At 40.9% G+C, this 20,731-nt stretch overlaps 2 protein-coding genes across 9 annotated transcripts in view; one reads left to right on the top strand and one right to left on the bottom strand.

The window, feature by feature from the left end:
* cerk (ceramide kinase) overlaps positions 1 to 17,950 on the bottom strand; it is a 38,840-nt gene extending 20,890 nt beyond the window's left edge. For 4 of the 6 annotated variants that reach the window (XR_011240175.1, XM_069520067.1, XM_020092389.2 and 1 more), the window contains exons 1-4: positions 17,634 to 17,950; positions 4,992 to 5,117; positions 2,932 to 3,054; positions 338 to 463 (exon numbers count right to left, since the gene is read on the bottom strand). Coding sequence is in view for 5 of the 6 variants with exons in the window: in XM_069520067.1 (XP_069376168.1) it covers positions 338 to 463; positions 2,932 to 3,054; positions 4,992 to 5,117; positions 17,634 to 17,781 (523 nt within the window). In the remaining variant the exon portion in view is untranslated. Of the gene's footprint in view, positions 1 to 337; positions 464 to 2,931; positions 3,055 to 4,991; positions 5,118 to 10,165; positions 10,347 to 17,633 lie in introns of those variants that run through there. The other 2 variants (XM_069520068.1, XM_069520069.1) reach the window with 2 other exon arrangements.
* tbc1d22a (TBC1 domain family, member 22a) overlaps positions 1 to 20,731 on the top strand; it is a 162,199-nt gene that overhangs the window by 23,672 nt on the left and 117,796 nt on the right. For 2 of the 3 annotated variants that reach the window (XM_020092387.2, XM_069519793.1), the window contains exons 1-2: positions 19,982 to 20,223; positions 20,673 to 20,729. In XM_020092387.2, coding sequence (XP_019947946.1) covers positions 20,162 to 20,223; positions 20,673 to 20,729 — 119 coding nt within the window. In that variant the 5' untranslated portion in view covers positions 19,982 to 20,161. Of the gene's footprint in view, positions 1 to 19,894; positions 20,224 to 20,672; positions 20,730 to 20,731 lie in introns of those variants that run through there. The other variant, XM_069519792.1, reaches the window with a different exon arrangement.

Below are 20,731 nucleotides of genomic sequence, written 5' to 3'. Positions count from 1 at the left end.
GCCATAGATTGTCAACATAGATACAATCCTGTAGTCATAGTAACTGTAGGAAGCCGAGTGAGCAGCATTCACTCTGATGGACTATCAACACACCAGACTATGTGTAGCAGCAGCAAGCACTTATTGAATAATAGATGTGTTTGGATACCCAAGCTTATCAACTATCACAGCTTCCATTAAGGTGCTGATGTGATTAATAGCACCATAAGCCAAATCATATCCTCGCCAGCCTCTGCAGTCCCCACGCGAGGCCACGGCAGCCACAGAGATCTATATGGCCGCCACCGGGACTCATTTTTTATTTAAATGTTGAAGAACACCACTGAGAGGGACCCACCAATCACATCGGCTGAGATGCAGGCGCGGCGAAAGAGTGGAGCCACCTTCTGCTCGTAAATACGTGTCCCGTGTCGCTTTCCACCAAAGGGATTGATGTACACCAGGAGGCTCCTCGGCCGGTTGGCTGCAAAGTGAAGGAAAGGTTTGAGATAGTCATTAAAAAGACCCAGTGTTTACCCTTTTTTCTTTAATGTGTGGTTGACAGCAGCCTGATGAAGTTTTCATTAACAAGAGACCTTTCTCAAAATGCTCCGTCAAACTGACTGGTCTCCAAAACACGCTGCTGGAGAAATAAATGGTGTGTCTACTGGCTCTGGGTGGAGCGGGGAGCGATTCAGAGGTGCTGCATCATTCGGTGATAAACCTACAAAGTGCTGCGATGGAGCATGGTAAATGGTTTGTTTATGGCTGCTGTGGAAGACTGCGTTCGGTACAACAAACCGCAATAGTTGAGAACAAAGCATGCTGCTGAGATGGAGAACGAATGGATTGGGATCAAGTGGTAAATGAGCACGAATGAAAACAGGGTGATGTAAGGGTGCACTGTGGAGGAGACGAACACTGTACGAGCACCGCAGGGCTTCATATTGACAATGGATGTCGTTCATTTCCTTGAATTGATTAATCTTTTCAGGCAAAATGGGGCCAAGTAAGCACTTATCTCCACATGCTAGATACACACTGAATCCTTTAGAGCCCAATAGAACAATCATGAAATCACACAAGACAATGTGTTTTCTTCAGTCAAACATGTAATAAGGCTTAATATGTTCTGACTGATGGTCTAATAACATTTTTATGGTAATGTTACGTGCTCATAAATTACTGGAAAACAGAAAATTCCTTATAGCATAGATAGGTAGATCAATTATTTCCACACATGCCTGATGGATGATGTGATGTATGTACGATGTCGATATTCACCCACGTTTTATATTTTGAATCACCACCTCTACCAACTCGACAAGTTGCAGGAAATATGGTCACAATCTCCCTGGTAACAATATTCCTTGTCGTGAACATAGACTTTAACTGTACATAAAGATGGACGACATGTCTCCATGTCCTCCAACTAAACAGAAATCTTACAGAAATATCTTGATACGAACGCTTCCATCTCGCACATTTGGAGCCAGAATCTGTGATATAATCACGTTTTACTGCGTTTTCATAGCATCAAATAACAAAGTAAAATCAAACTCATTGAAAACAAACACTTCAACATACATCAGTGTAATGACAACGACCTAAACTGACAGAAACCATATTTGATAACATTTTGATGTATATTTTAACTTAGGCAGGTGTTATGTCCTATGCTGGAGCCAACCACCAGGGGGCAATCGAGATGCTGAGGCTTCCCTTTTAGGGAACTGTCATGTCATCCATCTTTATTTACAATCCATGAAAGTAACTTGCAAGTAAAGTTTCGATTCTGAACACTACACCTAAAGCTCTTTTATTTCCCCAGTCTGTCTCAAACACTTCATAACATGACAAGAGGCAGTGTCATGAATCAAACAGACGTTACGGTAAATGATGAGGGAGGCTGAGGGATTCGCTTTCTTTGGGAAGCAACAGTAACTTATCATACATGCTGTACAGCGTCCCTGTGAAGAAGTCCATAAACAAAGCAGAGAAAAACACTGTGTTGTTTATCCACGGCCCAGAGCTGCTGTCAGCTGTTAAAACTGCTCGAGAGGTCAAATAGCCTGATTCTCACAGAACGCACTGTGCCTACAAACAGAATACACACCTTCTAGTCTTATCTTAGCCTGACAGGCAAATTACAACTGTAGCAGCTTCTAGACCACAAGACAAACCACGTGTAGCTGTTCAGCATGGACATTACAAAGACATTCCAAAATGTATCTTATACCATTATATACCATTTACCTGCCACTTTCATCTGACTGAGTGCTATTGAATATGCAGTCCTTACAGTTACATTTGCCCTTTGCTTCTGTGTAGTGCAGCTTAATGTGTGCATGTGGGTTCTCCAATTATCAGACATACTTGTGCATCCGTAATCATGGTTTAGAGCACAAGTCAGTCTCAGCTATCAATCATGTCATTCCACACCGCTTTACTATCATCGATTCAATAATTTAAACCAAACTTGCCCAAAAAAATGAACATTGAACATATACCAGTGTGATAAGAACTTCCTAAATTTACTAGAACTTTAATTTAACTTAATTTATACTTTATTACCGTAGCAATTTGAATAAAAACAGTGACCTACTAGTATAAAGTATATACTCATATTCAGTACACCTATGTGCTAATCTAAGTGCATGGTAAAAAAAAAGCATGGCCTTATTTAAAAATCTACCTAAAATGACAGAAACCATCTTTGAGGAAAATGTATTGGATGTGTATTTTAACTTTTTAGTTTGGCCTATGTCCTTTCTGCTAACGTGGAGGAGGCATGGTTTACGACCTATACTGCAGCCAGCCACCAGGGGGCAATCAACTGCTTTATACACAGTCTATGATGCTCAAACACACAGATTCCTGCCGCTGTAAATGGCACTTTTGGGCATCTAGTCAATAAACGTCATCAAATCCAGGAATATATTTTTTACGCACTGAGTAGTGACAACTGCTCATTGATAACCTGGACCCACTGCTCACAGAGCGTCAGATCGGCACATTGGAAGGTGACGTCACTACACCGCCACTGGTGATGCCGCATCCTCCTCACATAGGAAACTGTAGAGAATAAAAAAAGAAAACAGAGTGAGATAAAAATAAAGAGATCGAAATACTGTTGAGGTTGGCTTGTATTTTACATTCCACAAAGGTACTTTCAGCTCATGTCATCTGATAAACCTTGAACCTTCATTCTCACCACTTACAGCAGCAGGTCAGGCTTCCTACACCAAGATTGTAAAAAAAGAGAGTCAAAGGAAAACAGATGAAAACAAGAGAATTCCTAATCTGATTCAAACATTTCCTGTTTGCCATCATCCACGTAAAAGTGCTTCCCCAGCTAAGAATCACTGTGAGTGCTGTTGGGCTTTGGAGCAGGTCTTTTTATGTCGCCACAGACCTATTACACTTTATTTGTTCTTTTGGCTCTGACTACCTGACTTTCCTACAGGGCAGACCTGCTACTGAGAATGAACCCTGACTTTATCTCCACCCGCCAGGTCAAAACAAAATCAGATATGTGAATGAGTACGAAATAAAGGCCATGAGGGGAAAAAAAATAGAATGCCAGGTAAGACGAAGTGGGATGTGGAGATGGAATTCGAACACTACTGAAATATTTACGTTACAGACTGAAAGAAATTCCCTCACTAAGCACTTTGACAGCGGATTCACTCGCTAAGCATTTCAAAGTCAAATGATCACATAAGCATTTTTTTCTCTCCATCAGATAGAGAAGTTAACTTTCCAGGCAGGAGTCCTCTCTTACAGTTCTAACAGTGAGGTCGGCAGCAGAGATGTTGAATCATCCTTTTAAAAAGTTACATAATCAGGACGGGACGTGTCTTTGAAGCTGAGTTTCCACGGATGCTGCCGTGTCACAGTCGACGCACTCTAATGCCGGTAAAAGCTCACATTAGGGAAGTAATTTTCTTTACAACATTCGGCTGCAATATTAATGTAAATCCGATCTTGTTTTGGATATAATCTAATGGCTCCAAAAATCAAGCATTAGCTCATAAGTCAGGGGCACGCTGCCATCTTAGACCCAGTCGGCTAAGCTGTGACTGACTCTCTTGTTAATGCATTAGTTGCCAGACTGTGGAGCTGTCTACGGGCTTATTCCCCACTGTCAGATCGCTTGTGATTGGTACCTCTTGGCACGCTCAGCACCCCCACACCCAAAACACAACAGTGATATGGTATTTACCTACTGCAAATAAAATGAAAGCGACTGATGAAAAAACAGCTTCAGGCAATGTTGTTGGAAGGACAAACAAAAAAAAAGATCCTGCATCTGTTTTTTAAAGTGGCACTTCAGCAATTAAGCTCTGCACTCACAGAAAGATGGAGGATGAAGGACAGATTTTTCAAAGAATTGGAAAATCATTGAAGTAAAAGCAAAGAGAACATATAATGGCCTTAAAGCAACTTTTTAAACTTCAAATGACAGCTTTAAAATTAGCTTGATGCGTGGTTTGAATTATGACGCTGCTAAACCCCTGAAAGCCGACTTTTTGTTATTAAAAGGGCGGCTCTGACACATGATCTATTTTGTTTCAGGTAAGAGACTTTAATTTTCTGTAGAGTTACGTTTTTAAAACTATGTCTTCATGAAGAAAGAAAGCAATTCTATTATGTGGAAAACAATCCACCTTCTATCAACAAGTCATTTGTAAGTGTGTATGTAAGATTAATTCAAGTCGAGTCTGAAGTCAAGTTATTTGCAAGATTTAGTTTATCTCCAACATTTGACAAGGAAACTTTAAAATTAAGAAAAAGTCAAAACAGGGTTCGATGTATTTGTTACAGCTACAGCTATTCTGGTTCAGGGATCATATCCACTGTTCAGTTGTGTTTCAGTTCATTTTTTAATCCCTACATGCACTTAATCACTTGGATACAGAGACCATCAGAATGAATCACCACGCGTGGCTGCAGAGGGCGCTGTTGCTCAGTACAAAGTTACACGGTATTGCTTTAATCAAGCGTTGTACCTGTGAATGCATGAGGATACAGCTGGGAGCCGAGCTTCGCTTTCTTCTGACTCTTGTTCTTTGTGTCGTCTTCTTCAGTCTTGCGGACGGCGACAATCTCACACACCAGAACAGTGTGACTGTGAGCTGCAGAGATTCACAAAGGAATGAATGAATTAACACTGAGTGAATGAATCAATAATGAAACCATGATGTTCTCTTGCTGTCACAGTTAGTCTCTATTATAAGGAATGATTCATTTTTTCACAGGAAGTATAATTACACACACACACAATGAGAAACCAGAGCAGCTATGGAGTCCTCACAGCAGCACGGACATTTTTATAGAAAACGCCATCGCTTTTGTGAAGATTTAAGCTGCCATAACAATTTATCTCTTATAAATTAACAATAATCACATGGCTACATATAATAGCGAAGCTGTCAACCCTGCTGTTCTCCACGTCTCTAAAGAGTGTTTTAGCATGTTTCAGATCTCTGTTTCACTTTACAGAGTAAAACTTTACTGTGTCGGTTAAGTACTGCTTTCATCAGATTTAGTGGAAGTCTATCAGTGTTGGAACAAGCAGTAAAATGAACGTGAGGTATAACAAGGCTGAATCCCAAGAGAGATGGTGGATTTCTGAGGAGAAACAAAAATCTGCCTGGATTTCCTTCCCATGGAAACGGGATTCAGGCCGTTGGATTAAAATTTATCCTGGGATGAAAAGGCTTTGGTAAAGTTTGAATGGTTGCTTCATTATGTAGTTCATTATTTGTCATTTGTGTGATGTAGTAGATTCTGGCTCAGAGCAGGTCAGGCTGCCGAGTGACATTAAAGAATTGAAGTGTTAATTTATTGCAATGGGAAGGCTGAGATTGGGAAATTAAAGGGAATTCAGGGAAACGGTTTCTTTTGTTGTTCGCTGCAGTAATGTAGCTGCTTTCAATCATGGAAGTCTGGACATTTTGCTGAAATCATCCAGAGGGGCTGGATGTGAGAACACGAATGTCTGAGTCAGTTCCCCCGCACATTTAAAACAATTGTACCTGTCAGCAACCTGGCAAAATGTCAATCTATGTGACCATAGAGCCGGAAAATGTCTGAATAATTCATGTTCATGACATTTCTTACACATGATGCAAACTGGAGGAAGACATATATCCAGCAGTGGAGGAAGTACTCAAACATTTTACTTATGTAAAAGTACAAACAGACAAAATTTACTCAAGTAATAGTACCATAATAACTTTCAACTTAGGTTAAAAGTAAGTACTTGATTTAAATATACTTAAAGTATTAAAAGATAAACTACTTGCATGTCGATGTATACTACATCGTTATAGCTGCTGGAGGCGGAGTTTAATGTTACCTGCCCACTCTGATTGGATCAATGAATCAATTGCCCCCTTGTCATTGATTGCTTTTAAAAATATATAAAAACATTTGAACATGTAACAAAATAAATCGGAGTAGGAAGAGCAGATATTTGCTGATATATATTGTGGGGTAAAAGTGAAAAGTACCTACATATATATATATAAAATAAATCTACTTGAGTAAAATACAGATACATGAAAAAAAAAAAACTTAAGTACAGCAATAAAGTAAATGGAATTTGTTACATCCCACCACTGCAAATATCTCAGGATGAAGAGGTAGAACAGGCCAAAGATGATGTCAGCTTTGAAAGACAATTGGATTCAAGAGCTGTTGGTGCTGTAATGTCAATATGCTGTAAACAAAAACACCGGGCTTTCTACACAGGCATTTATACGTCATGTTTGCCCCCCCATGACCTGAACGTTCTGCACAGTTTCCTGTTGTTGTGAACGTGTTGGACACTGACAATCTCCCGCTGAGTTCTTCAAATGAAAAGCCAAACTTCAAAGTTCATGTCTGAAAACAGCTTATGACACAGAGCGGCCAGAGAAAATCCAGGTGAAGGCATTGAAATCACTTTCCAAAAAAGACGTGGACTGTAAAAAAAGAGCAACTCTGCAGGGGGAGGGTGACACTTCAGTGCTCTATACTAGATCTCACAATATATCTCACCATTGTAAATTGTTTCTATATCGAGATTCAGATATTCGGAGCACTCAAGCTCAACCGATGGCTTTGCTACAAATTCACAAGAGCACTTCTCCACTCGGAGAGGACGATATTACTTGCAAAGAGTTTAACTGACCTCCTCAACTGCATCTCACACACACACACACACACACACACACACACACACACACACACACACACACACAGATATTCCAGTCTCTCCTACAAATTTATTCAGGTGATATAGTGAAATGGATGGGAGGGAGGCATGACATATTATTTCCCTCCTGGGAGTCTGAGGGAATAGGATTTCATTTCTTTCTCAAATAAAGATGATGCGCCATGCAGGCATGAATAACTTTATGGCCATCGATATTCACACTTTGACAAATAAGAAGAAGAGTTATGGCCGTGTGGGTAATGGCTTTATTTCAGAAAAAAAAAAGAATAAAGTGTTTATTCCAGCTATTTGAAAAATGACACCTAGTGCTCTGCCAAAGTGATAGTTGGTGTTGTATTAAAACATATAATGAATGACTGAAAGTTAACATTTAATCAATTTTCTAAGCGTTTTTTCTGGTTGAGGGTCGCAAGTGGCCGGGCACTGAACCATCACTGGTCGTCCATGTATCACACACAGACCAATACAATTCCATTTAGAGTTTTTAATCACACGACCTACAATTACACCGAGAGAGAAAACAAGCACAGTACCCACAAACCCAAGTAAACGGAGAGAGAACAACTCATACTGGGTATAGAGCTCTCACCGAATGTTACAAACTGTATTTTTTACTCAGGTTATGTTTCATGTGTGTCTGTTGTTACTGACTAACAGCTGTGCATGATACACTGAGTCTTATTGAAAGGACACATCAGTGAGGACTTTTACTGTCTGAGCTGTTGATTTAAGCACAACCTTCCACCTTCCAAACAGCAAGACGACTCAAATCTACTTCAACTGCTGCTGTAAAAGTCGTGCAATGTGTACCGACCGACAGTTTGACTTATCACCGAGGAGTGCCGACAAAACAGACGCGGTGCATTGATCGGGATGTTCCACTGTGTCGCAAATCATTCCATGCGAGCGTGACTAGATAAGCAGAGGCAGATTATCTTCTGGTGAAACGTTGCACATTGATAGCGACAATTAAAGTCGGAATGAACCCAAGATTATAACAAAGCTGAGATGATTCAACACCAAACTTTTACCAGAGTTGGGTGGAATATATTACAATATCTTATCTTGTATCTTACACATTAACACGTTTGTTATTTTAAGCTCCCTGGTTTACGGCGACATCTAAAAAATGCATCAAATCTTTTTTGTGTTCACCTTGTATTCGTGATTTCTGTTAAAGACAAAAAAAAACAGGGTTACTGAGTACATGCAGCGTCTACCTCTCCCCCCCTCCTCCCCTCCCTCTCCAGGCTGGGCCTATGAACGACTTGGTCAAATTAACACCAGAAACAAGCACAAAGCGAATAATCCCAGTGAAGTGTGTTCTAGGGAAGGAACTGGAGACAATGGCTGACATTCCCACTTTCTAACACTGCTCTAATAACCCTGCCACACACACTCACAAAGACATCAACACACAGTAATCCCAATACCACACACACACCAACAGAGAACGCAGAGACACACACACATCCAGGACTTTTTAGCTCAGTGCAGTGCCTATAAGCTACATGCTAAGCCCTCGGCCATACAAGCCAGATCCTCTCTACTCTGCGCTGACATACTTTTCTTTATGCTTGAAAAGAATCTTAGCGCTGGCAGTCAGCCAGCACACTGCACTGCCTTTTCATACCACAGGGCTCAGAGTGTGAGTGTGAGTGTGAGCCAGAGAGAGGTCTGCTATCTGCAGAAAGTCAGCTTTTCGGGAACAGGAGGGGAAAGGGTTTATTCTGCAATGTCTGCACTCGAAGGAAAAAAAAATGTTTTGTTCAAATCTAAAAATCTGTCCATCTTCCAGAGGAAGTTCATGCATGGACTAATCGCCAAATGAGTGTTATCGCCTTCACCTCTGTAATTTCACATAGGAAAAGTCTCTTTTTGTGGAAATCCCCCCTGCCCCTCTCATTTAAAGATCTGCTGCATGACACTTCATGTCTTTTGAAATTGGGGGCTGCTGATCGACTTTGCGGCTCGCCTTCCCCCTAGCGATATGCCGCCATAGCATCTCATCTCGTGCCTCTCTACACCAGGTCCACGCCTCGCTGTCTGTCCGCAACACTTGCGACACTTACCCACATTTAGACATGTGCATGTGTGGTGTTGCCCTTTATTTAGATTAATTTATTTCCTTTTCTCTGTGGCTGTGTCAGAAATCACTCACTAATCACTATATAGTCCATAGCTGTCCGTACGTTTAGTGAAATGTATTTGGCAGTAAAATATGTAATCAGAGGAAAGAGTGCATCACAACACAAACTGCCACAAAATAGTTTATTTCTACATTTACACGTGGTCATTCAAGTTTTTTCCGAAATTTTTTGAAAGCCATGTGTAAAATAAACATTTAATTTATTTTCCACCAACCAATGTAAATACCGGCGCAGAGAAACCTCGACTGCATGAAAATTAAAAGCAAACAATATTATTGTCATTTAAATAACGTACAAAGCATGAGCGATGAGTGTGACCTGGAGCGTGACACTTTGTGTTTGTGTTTCCTGGCTGAGTCCACTGCAAACACTTGAGACTGCCAAGTGGAATTGGTATCAGTGTTTTCTTAAAGAGTTTTAGTTGTGTGTTGTAAAAAAATAAAGACCTCTTGTCAACTTATATCTCACAATGGGCCAGAAGCAGTTTGAATAGAGGTAGGCAGACGATGGTTGCCTACAGGTGGTAATAATATTATGAGAGTCAAACATACAGTATAACCTTTAGGGAAATAGGTTTGCTTGTAGAGTAAGAGAAGAAGACTGATACCACACTCACCATACAGATATGTATGATAAATATAAAGCTACAACCAGCAGCTGATTAGCTTATCTTAGCACAAAGACTGAAAACAAAGAGAAAGGTTCCAGTTTAAAAGATATGGACCCACGAGTCTAAAGCTAAATTTCTAAAAAGTATACGGACTAAACTGCACTGTAACACCACCAAATAGCTCCAGCCTCCTTTTCTTACCTTCAGTTGTTAATAAGTGAACGGTTACGCTGCTTTTGTTGATGATTTGCTTATTTCCAGTACGTGCAATGAGATCCATGTGGTTCTACTGTTTGTCCCTGAGAAGTTGACAAAGTAACACATATCTATTCAATATCGGTATAAGAGTTCTTTGGTACACAACTGTAAACAACCTGTCAGGTTTTGAGTTGAGGTTTCGAGAGGTTGACTGCCCCGGGAATAACGCCAAGTTCAAAGAGACGGGCACATGAAATGAGAACAAGGAGTGAAACAGAGATTTATTCCCTAAGCCTGGCATGTGTAACTGGACCTCAAATTCTGGCAGTGGCGCTGCGTCGCTCTGCCTCTGTGAGTGTAATCCCTAGCGCTGGCATTGTTAGTGCCTTTCTCCACTGAGCCAGACACATCCCGAGTCCTCAGGGGCCAGGGTGCGACCGGTTTCCACTGCAGCCACATGAGAAGGATTAACACCTGCGTGTCACAGTGAACACAGTTAAAGAGCCGTCACTCGTGTGCAGATATTTCAACAGTCTGTGAATTTGTTCGGCGCATGATTGTTTACACCAGTGGCTCATTAAAATGAGACAGATTGTGTAAATCTACAGGTGGTGACCTGTTTAACCAAGCAGTGATTATCACTTCTCAGAGGGCCTGTCTGTAAAATTAACCAGAAGATTGGGAGTCTGAGTAAAGTCTGTATCAAAAGAATCATTTGTATTTAGAAGAAATATGATTTGTGAAATTAGACTTTTTAAATTCAAGACTTCCACTCACTGATGATCTGTTGTTTTGTCACTAATGTCGTGTTTTTTTTAAGAATGTGTATTAGAGGTTAGTTCAAGTTAAAATCAGTGAAGAGGCCCTTTAACTCAGAGGGCCGAGAGTCAAGCAGGAGTCGTTAAGGGTTGACAGCCACTGGTCTTGTTAATAGTTTTATCCCATAACAAACAAAGAGGCTCTTTGTGTACATGTAACACAGCTCATGAGGTTTTGCTAGAAATACAATCTGCTATGTAATTCAATAGTGTGGCTCTTAAGAAGAGCTTTGTTCATTGTGTCAGTCACACACGCACAAAAAAGGGTAAAGGGCAGTAAAAGTTTGTAGCTTGGTGGAATGTGGAAATCTATATGTTACACTGCAATTCCCCATATTTCAAAGCAATACTACCTACCCCAAGTGACAAAGTGTCGCTGCTTTGTTTGATTAAGATTTGTTTGCCATTTTCTTTAAGTTTGGTCTTCACACGATCCCTCACAGGCTTCCCACCACTGTATAAAGGCTTGGCTCGTTCAGACCAAACATTTGCACAGTGACATGCATCTGCACTTCTGACATATTTAGTTCTAGAAGCTTTGGGGGCATAGAAAGGACTTGTAGGGTTAGTTTTTGAACGTCTGTTGCAGGAGAACTCACAGCTTTGTAATTGCAAACTAAAAGTAATTTTTTTTTACAGGTACCTGAAAAAAAAAAGTTGGACCATCGGTCTCCACTTCCTCCCTTTGAACACAAACGCAGTAAAATATCTAGGGTATGGTAACTCCATCTCACACTTTGGATGTCGTTTGGAGCCTTGATTGTGATGTAATGGAAGTCCCGCCCACACACTTGCTCAGCCTGTTTTTATAGCATCAATTACCTAATTAAAACCAAACTCACGTGAACACTTGAACATACATTAGTGTAATAAACTACCTACTAGCTCCCACCACTTAGGACGATACTGTCCAGACATGTTGCTGCTGTTGGTCAATGGAGCATATGTGTCAATGTTTGCCAACGTTGAATTTGTCATACAACCCTGCAGATTTGCGTTGCCCCTGCGACCAAATCCTCTGATTGAATTGTTATTGGGACAAAACAAAAGTCCCAAATTTCCCCTGTGACAACTTTAACTGACTTTAGTAACAGTACTTTAAGTTCCGACTGAATTAGCATACATTTTGGAGAGCATTTGGTATCATTACGCTGATTCAAGAGTGCCTGCTGAAAAGTTTCGATTGGATTTATGATCCTGCTCATCCCACCTTACAGGATTCCACTCAAAATAATGGCTTCCTCATAACATCAACATAACATCTACAAATTCCTTGTCACACCCTCGATGCCTTGAATGTGGGTGTTGAAGTGACCCAACCCTAATGCAAAAGGAAATTTAGAAAGTGTATGACAAGTTTGGAAATGGTTTTACTCTATTGGATCTTAATTCGGCTTTATTTATGAATTGATGTTTGTCCATTAGAATTGATGTTTGTTTACATGATATCTGTGACAGTGCGGCGCCTGCCCTTCGTCATCTTTTGGTCCTCTGACAACAAGAAGCTGTCATCATATTCACATTCTGCTGTTGTCCTCTGGACCCCTCCCTGTACACAGTGGATCAATATGTAATCCCTTTATTGTTACTCTGGTTTGGCACTGACAATGTGTTAGAGGACAAGCCAGTGCAAGCTTAAGAAAATACTGTTCCAGCACCGTTTTCTGTTGTGTTTATGTCATTCCTGTTTTGCTCTTACATATTGTATTCCAAGTGACATGCAACGCAGGTGCAAGAGAGGAGATAAGACTCAACTGAGGGTGTGATAAAACTGTTTATGTTCTTGGGGATTCAACCTATAATATTTAAGAATATTTGGTCCCATGCTGAATGTAAGTGGAAGGGTTGATTTAAGTATTTGTAGTATATTCAGAAAATGTGGCTATTATCTGGTGACCGTTTCTAGTTTGACCAATCATGTTTGAGCAGAATTTGCATGCCTGCAGGAAAACTGTCCCTGTGAGGAACAAAAGAGGGAGAACACATTAACTGAAATGCATAGTCTTATTGGCTTTGTAATATAAAAATAGTATAAAATAGTTACAAAAGGAAACACTTTTTGGGTTTGTTTGTGTTTGACTCGCTAATTCATCATCAGATGATAGCTAATGGGCTCCGACATTGTTCCTCTGGTTATTGCAAAGAGTAATTAGCTTTAGAGATACTAATCTTTACTTTTATTGTACTAAGTCTTGGGTAAATGGACACAATAAGGTATAAACCAGTGCAGTTTACCCAATCTCCAGCTGTCCTTTTCTGGCAGCGTTTATTTCCCTGTATCTCCCTCCCTCCCTCTGTAGCTGTCTCTCAATGTACAGACAGGGCTGTGCATTGAGCACCAGCTTTAGATTACAAAGCACAGATCTGCCTGGGTACACATGGCAGTGAGCTGTCAGACAAGACCTGGATTTCCCCCCAGGTGCGACGGTTTTGTTAAGCCAATGCTTAGGCAAACAGATGGAGGAGAAAGGGCAGCCAAGGTGGAGGGATAACAGGAGAACAGTCGCTGGAGGTGCAGTGATACTGTGAGTTTAGTACCCATGCCAAAACGAGTACCAGTCAATTAAAGCAAATTAAACTGGATTCTCTGTTATTGTCATGAGCTGCTCTTGGATTTTTGCATTGCTATAAATTTTGTGTGAATTGTACTCTGGGGTTGGCAGGACAAGTTCCAGATAATGTCCAGACATTTGTGTTCTCACATACAACCCCTCGAGAAACATTTCAGGAAAACCTTTTTAGTGCATGTCTGAAAGAAGTTTTATTAACTAATATCAACAGCAGTTCATTTTGGTCCAGACAGACATTTATGGTCTGAAGTAAGGGAGAGATCCAGCTCTGGCTTGTGGAAAAGCAAATTTCTAAACCCCCTCTGGCCAGGAGAAATATCCCAGCTCAGAGGGCCTCAGGAAGTACTCCTCGCTAAGTGATTTGGAGGGAAGGGGAGACACTCTCTACAGCATATGCCGCGATTTATTCTAGATTTACTCTAGACTCAGAGATCATGCCTCGTCAGCGACTGGATTTGATGTGTCTATCTTTGACAGCGAGTCTTTGTGTGTGTATACAAATAACATTTGACTAGGGATACCCTGCCTGGTGCTCCACTCAGCACATCTCAGCACAGATGCTCTGATTCGACCAAATCCACTTAAATATAAACAAGTAACACACACTAATGCTGTGTAAGTCCAAACATCAAGGCCAGAGCGATGTTCACTGCTCAAAACAATTCCTCTTGGCAATCATGGCATTTGCGCATCAGTTGGATGTTTGGGTAAAAATGGATAATACAGGCTGAGGACGACTTTGAATTCAAATTTGAGTCACGCTGCATGATTTTCTGTGAGGATGAACTTTTCCTTACCTCTCTCCACTCATTCATTCTCTAAATGTCTTCTGATAGAAAAATGCTAAATTTATACCAGCTACCACGTCTCATCCTATCTACTATATTTCTTCCAGTGCCCCAGCCTGATTTGTCACACTTTTTATTTTTCATTTTCACTAAACTTAATTGAAAAATTAGACGGTACGCGGCAAAGAAAAATAACCCATTCTCCTCCTGACATACTTCTTCATTTGCTGTATTTTAGCTCAATTTGTGACCGTGCTTGTAAGAAGCTGGCGTAAACACACCAAACAAAAGAGAGAAAATCCACCAGCTCAAGAGACATATCTCAAGGACATTCATTTCACCTGATAGACTCAGACAGCTGTGAAATTTTGCTGTTGCAAATCTAAGGTAAACACACGCAGAGAAATACCCACACACAGGCAGGGGAGCGTGGCGTGTTTGAGCAGCCGATGATGTAAGTGAACAACACATAAAACACTTGGAGCCCAGAAACAGCGAGACACCTTATATCTACTGTAGTGACTGATTAACTACAATGTATCAGCCACGAATGATAAACCAAAATCTTCCATTTTTGCTTTCAAGTTATTTGATTTCCTCATAAATGAAGGTGACGCCAATTCTCCTCTTTAACAACAATGTGTGATGTAGAAATAATTGTGTATTTATTACTGGCAAACACTCTTTGTATAATTCTTAACTAAAGAGCGAACTGAACTGCTCTTGTCATTGGAGGAGGGGGGGGACTCTGATGTCGCTGCATTGAACGTTGACTCAACAGATGAAAGTCTTTATGGCAGGTTATTATGGGGCACTTGATACCACTTTGAGGAAGGTCAATGGCCGGGTTTAAACTCGAGTGTGCAGTGCCAGCTGTAATCACACCTCTGGATGTGGGAGAGCTATTGCAGACCAGGGACCTCATCTAGATGAACAAACATTAGCCCCGGGAGGTTATCTGGAATAAATGGTTTCTGATAGAAAGGATGGAAAAGACCAAAGTCTGGGACACCGCTCTGCGACAGCAGTGAAATTAAAGAGAACTTAAGATACAGACTGTTAATCCAGTGTATGCTCAGAGTCTAGCTTGTTTAGACCTTGGATGGGGGTGCATAGCTGTCTTAACACATGTGAGGTCGGTCTTCAATGTAAGAAACCTCCTTAAGGAAGAAAGACATTTTTGAGGAAATTTCCACTTGAGAAACCAGATTAAAAAAATGTTTTATCTCCAAAAATGTCCAAGCTTGGAACCTTTCTGAAGGTTGATACATTTTGGGGGGGGACTGAAGCCCTAATCAAGACTGATCAAGTACCTGAGCAGTCTAAAGTCACTTTTTTCCACTGGTCAACAACACCAACTGACACCTGCTGACATCTGGTATTTGTCTGCAATGGAAATAGATTCAATCGGCATTCACTTTCAGGTCAAACTCTGCAGTTGACAAAGGTTTTTTCAATCGGCTCAGGGCGAAAGCAAAAATTTGAAATGAAAGAGAGTCTCTGTGTGTTCATGATGTCAAATGTAAACCACCGGGGGAAAAAAACAGAGATCACACTTCCCTATTGGCAATGGGAAAGTAGCCAATCATGTAATCATGTATTTTTAACTGTGGAGGACTGTGTACTGTAGACTGTGTACCCATATCTATTGTGTGGCTGGGAAAAATGTCAAAGTCACTGCACCTGGAGAGACTGAGATTATGTAATGAAGATAAAGGAGGTGTGTTTGAAGAGATATGGGAACCTAAAGTTAATTGGAGGTGGGAAACTAAATGTTGAGTCTAAAACAAAGAACGTAGCTGTGTCTGGTGTGGATCACCACCATACACTTAATTTAACTGTGACTTTGGCTATAATTCTGCGATGCATGATGTGTTGTGTTACTTTTCTTCCATGTCAGTTTGTAATCTGGCTACGCAGGAAAAAATAAACATAATTCTAGGAAAAAAAGGACATTTTACAACCACAATCAGATGTGCATATAAAACTGTACGCCTCGATTTATGCACCATCATCTCAGTGTATTGTCACTCATACAAATAATGTGAAGGCACTTTTCATAGTTCAACAGCCTAATTTGCTGTATCTGCACATCAGGGCTTTGGCTCCACAGTAGAAACATAAATCACAGTGTGCTGCAGGAACATTTACCCTTGGGGGAAGTTCCTGGACTTATATGTTTCAGAAACCTTCAGTGGAAAAGCACCTTGTGTCTGTGTGTAAAGTTTCCTCTCAGTTATAAGTAACTGGTTTATTTAATAAGGTAGAGACATTCAAACTCAACATTTGTCTTAGCCTGTTAAAACATTTGCTACATGTAGCTATCAGCTATGTAAGTAGGACGTCACAGAAATGGAAACAGTTTTAGGAGGCTGTGTGACACATAAAAGTTGTGATGTAAAATACAATACATAATAGAAAGTTTGAATCAGTTTAAACTTGTAGTTTTTGGTACAATACAGGTCGCCAAGGTATGGTGTGAGGAAACCAAAGCACCTAAAGAAAACCCATGTCGACACAGACAGGCCTCGGCCAAGCTGGGATTTGAAATGCTTGAACTTTCTTTCTTTTCTGTTTATATGAATTTTTTATTTATTTAATCATATTTTTTTCCCTTTTCTTTTAGATGTCATTTTAACATGTTCTTAACTTAACTTAAAATCAGCTCTCTTATATGACTAACATTTTAATGTGTTATAACAATATTTTGTATCTGTATTGCATGTAAAGCACTTTGAGCTGCATTTCTTGTACGTAAGGTGCGATACAAAAAAAGTATATTATTATCAGGATTAAGAGTATGTCCTGCAATTTCTGAAGCTCAAAACTTATAGTGACCAAGCTGAACCCAGGGGCTGCAGTTCTCAGGTACTGGAGATGTTCAGAGAGCTGACTGGGGCAGAGAGCAGCTTTCAGGGGTGAGTCTGAGGGGGGAATGATTCAGATCTTATCCTGGGAGACTTGTATCAAATGACTGTCAGCCTCTGGTAGTGGTCACTTGTAAGAAACAGTGTCTGCTAATTATGTCTGACTGAGAACCGAGCTGCTGCTGTCAGTGTGCAGACCCAACCACTGTTACCACCTGACATGTGCTGCTTCAACATGATCCTGGTACACAGAGTGGGACTTTTATATCCACGAGTGAAGGAATTACAGGGAGAAAGTGTTGTTATGATCTCTTTTGTTATTATTATGACTGTGGACACTAAAGTTGTTAAGCACGTGTTCCTGAAGTTTAAAGACAAGGCACAGCAGCTGTGTTGAGCGGAATCGTGACGAGAACTCAGTGACTCACCGGTTCCAGATAAACTTCTGATGCCTGAGCTTCGTTTTCTGCTCCTGTCAGTTTCCCTCCAGCCCAAAACACTGCGGGTCAGAGCCACCTCCACCTGCCTGTGTTCCCGGAGGAGCCTCGAACACAGTAGCCTCGGCTGCTTCTCCATTACTTCTTTCGCACGTGTTGCTCTATAGTCCGATTGTTCTCATGTCCACCTTGGCACGGCACGGCGCGGCTGCTGAGCGCACAGAGTGAGGTGAGGAGTGAGGTGAGGAGTGAGGTGCGTGAGCCCGAGCTGACAGCACGAGAAGGTACTACAATCAAAGATCGTCTGTGAGCGAGGTGATTCACTCCAGCGGTTAAAAAAAGTTAAACCAGCCCACATCCTGCTGCTGCATAGTATGAAAGCGCTGGGCGATACGGAAATCTATCAAATAACAACGATTACAGCGAAAACAATAATAATACTAACAAAAAACTATAATAACAACATAATGATACCGATAAAAACTATGATGATAACTGTATTATGTAGCATATTTCAAAACAAAGTTAAATGGGCTTTACAAGTTTTACAATTGTATTTATAAAGCTCCTTTCATAAACAGTTTTGAAATCTGAAAGCTAAATAAAGTATTAAAAAGAGTAAAGACATTTAAAAAAAGGATTTAATAAAAAGGATAATTCTATGTATCAAGACTTAGAAATAAGTTGGGAGGTATAATGAATGCAAATAGAGTAAAGCGCTTGTGAATGAAAACGTTTTCAACCTAGAATGGCTAATACGTGGCGTTTGCAGCAGCTGGAAATTGTGTCAGAGTGACAGCTCCTGGCTGTGGTCCTCTCTGCTTCCATGCTGGTGAATAGACACGTGTATAAGTAGCTGCATGGACACGTAAACTGTCCATGACTCAGAGCAGCTGGATGCTTCCCTACAGTTCAACACTGTACAGCACTTATCTCAACCTGTCCTAACCCCACAGTGATCATTATGACACACACACAACATGAACACAAGTCATGACTAAACTGTGTTAAAGTGGTTTGACACCCAGGTTTGTGTGTTCAGATCAAAGTCTGGAAAGACACTGGGCGGATTTTAAGATGATGGAAACATAGTTTCAACAGACAATCATCTGCGATTTCATTGTTTTGTCCTCATAATCTGGAGATGTGCACATGGGTGTGACTTTGTGAGTTACAATGACAAAGAGGAAGAGAGTTCGTGAGGAATTTAAACAGGTTTTAGTAGAAGTACAACTGCTTCATATGAGAAAACAAAACAGGGGGAAGTACAAACAGTTGTTATCTAACCTGTTTGTTTTTTTAAATTGTGGAACCAAATGAGCAAATGACATCCAGACACAAACTTAAGTGTCTGACCAACAGGGGAGTTTCTTCTGGAAGCCATGGGTGAGGAGTTTTTTTTTTTTTCATAATAATTAATGAAGAACCATGTGTTGCACTTTATTGTGTTTTTGACAAATCCATGCTTAACTAAGAAAGTCCCAAAAGATAATAATTTTTCATCTTGTGCGCACAAGTTATTATCTTGTGGGCTATGTTATTACTATGTTCTGTGCAGAGGATCATTTTCTAGTGGGAACAAGATAATTATCTTGTGTGCACAAGATACAAAGATTGTGCACACAGAGATAATATCTGCGTAGTAAGGACATGACTGGATGATGCTTTGAAGACAAAAGAAAGTTGTGTTTAGAGTTTGTTAATTTCTCAAGTATTATGATTGTAACATAGTCCCTACGTTGGCTGAGCCTGTTTTCCTTCAGTAAGCACAGTAAGTGATTCCTGACAATCCTGTCTCTCTGTACAAAAGTAACAAGAATTTCATTTTGTGACATTCAGGTGAAGATAAAACTTGATTGTACTTTATTGTGGTGGATATGAATGTAGTTTATTGAATTAACCGACCATCTAACCGAATCTCTGGTCCACTATTTCAAAAAGGGTAAATAGACCTCTTTCAGAAAATGATATCAGTCAATAATCATCATTACATCTGTCAATACACACAGAACACAACATTATTGTCTCTTCTATGGATGATCCACCCTTTTAAAGTTATGTCTGAATGATAATAATAATAATAATAATAATCTTTATTTATAGATATGGACAACTATATAAATAAGTGAATACAATACCAAACTTTAATAAAGTATAACTACAACAGTTGATAAAACTGTTTATTTATTTCTTCTGTGGTCCTGATGCTGGTGGTCTCTTTATCTCTCTCTCTCTTTTGATGGACACTTCAGTCTCTGTCAACAAACGCACAGTCGGCGGCTTGTGACGTCAGCTGCTGCCCGAGCCACCTCACCACGGAACTCACTTGTGATTGGTCCACGCTGAGCAAGAGCCCGCCGCGGCCAATCACAGCCGCGCTTGCTCGCCCATCCGGCAGTGGCAACATGGCAGCTCTCTGAGTTTTGGTGAGCTGTAAATAAACACGAATTCCCCGTCTCGAGGACCACGACAGCGCCCGGGTGTTTGCGTCGAGGACCGGCCGGAGCCGCGGAGGGAAGATGTCGAGCGACGGGACCAGGAAACAGTTCTGGAAGAGGAACGCAGCCAAGGTTCCTGGCAGGTGAGTGACGTGTTCCCTGCTGATGGCTAGCTTAGCAGCAGCTAGCCTAGCTCAACTGACGCTGCACCGTTCTGCCTCAAACGCGCCTTGAACTTTCCTGGGCTCCGCTGCTGTTTCCCCGCAATGTTTGCACGTCCACCCCCTCGCGATGCAGCGAAGTCTGTGTTCAAATAGTCTCACGGACACCTCACTGCGCGCTGCTGTTAGCCAGCTAGGTTGCTAACAGCGGCTAACAGTTAAGTAATTTCCCTGCCCCGCACCCACAGAGTTGTAAATAACTACACTCACAGTTTCATATTAAACTTTAGCTCTGGCTTTCAATGTTCGTCACTGTTGGTCGCACTGCTGCAGCTTTAATGGGCGAGTGTTTGGTGCAACTTCAAGCTAGCATTGCTAACTTGACAGCTACGAGCTCATTCATTTACATTTCCTCTTCCTCACTTCCTCAGCATTCAACATGTATACGGAGCACAGCACCCACCCTTTGACCCGCTCCTCCATGCTAAGT

Source organism: Paralichthys olivaceus, chromosome 23, assembly GCF_024713975.1.
Source record: "Paralichthys olivaceus isolate ysfri-2021 chromosome 23, ASM2471397v2, whole genome shotgun sequence".
NCBI classification, from domain to species: Eukaryota; Metazoa; Chordata; class Actinopteri; order Pleuronectiformes; family Paralichthyidae; genus Paralichthys; species Paralichthys olivaceus.
This window is presented reverse-complemented; position numbering and strand designations above follow the sequence as displayed.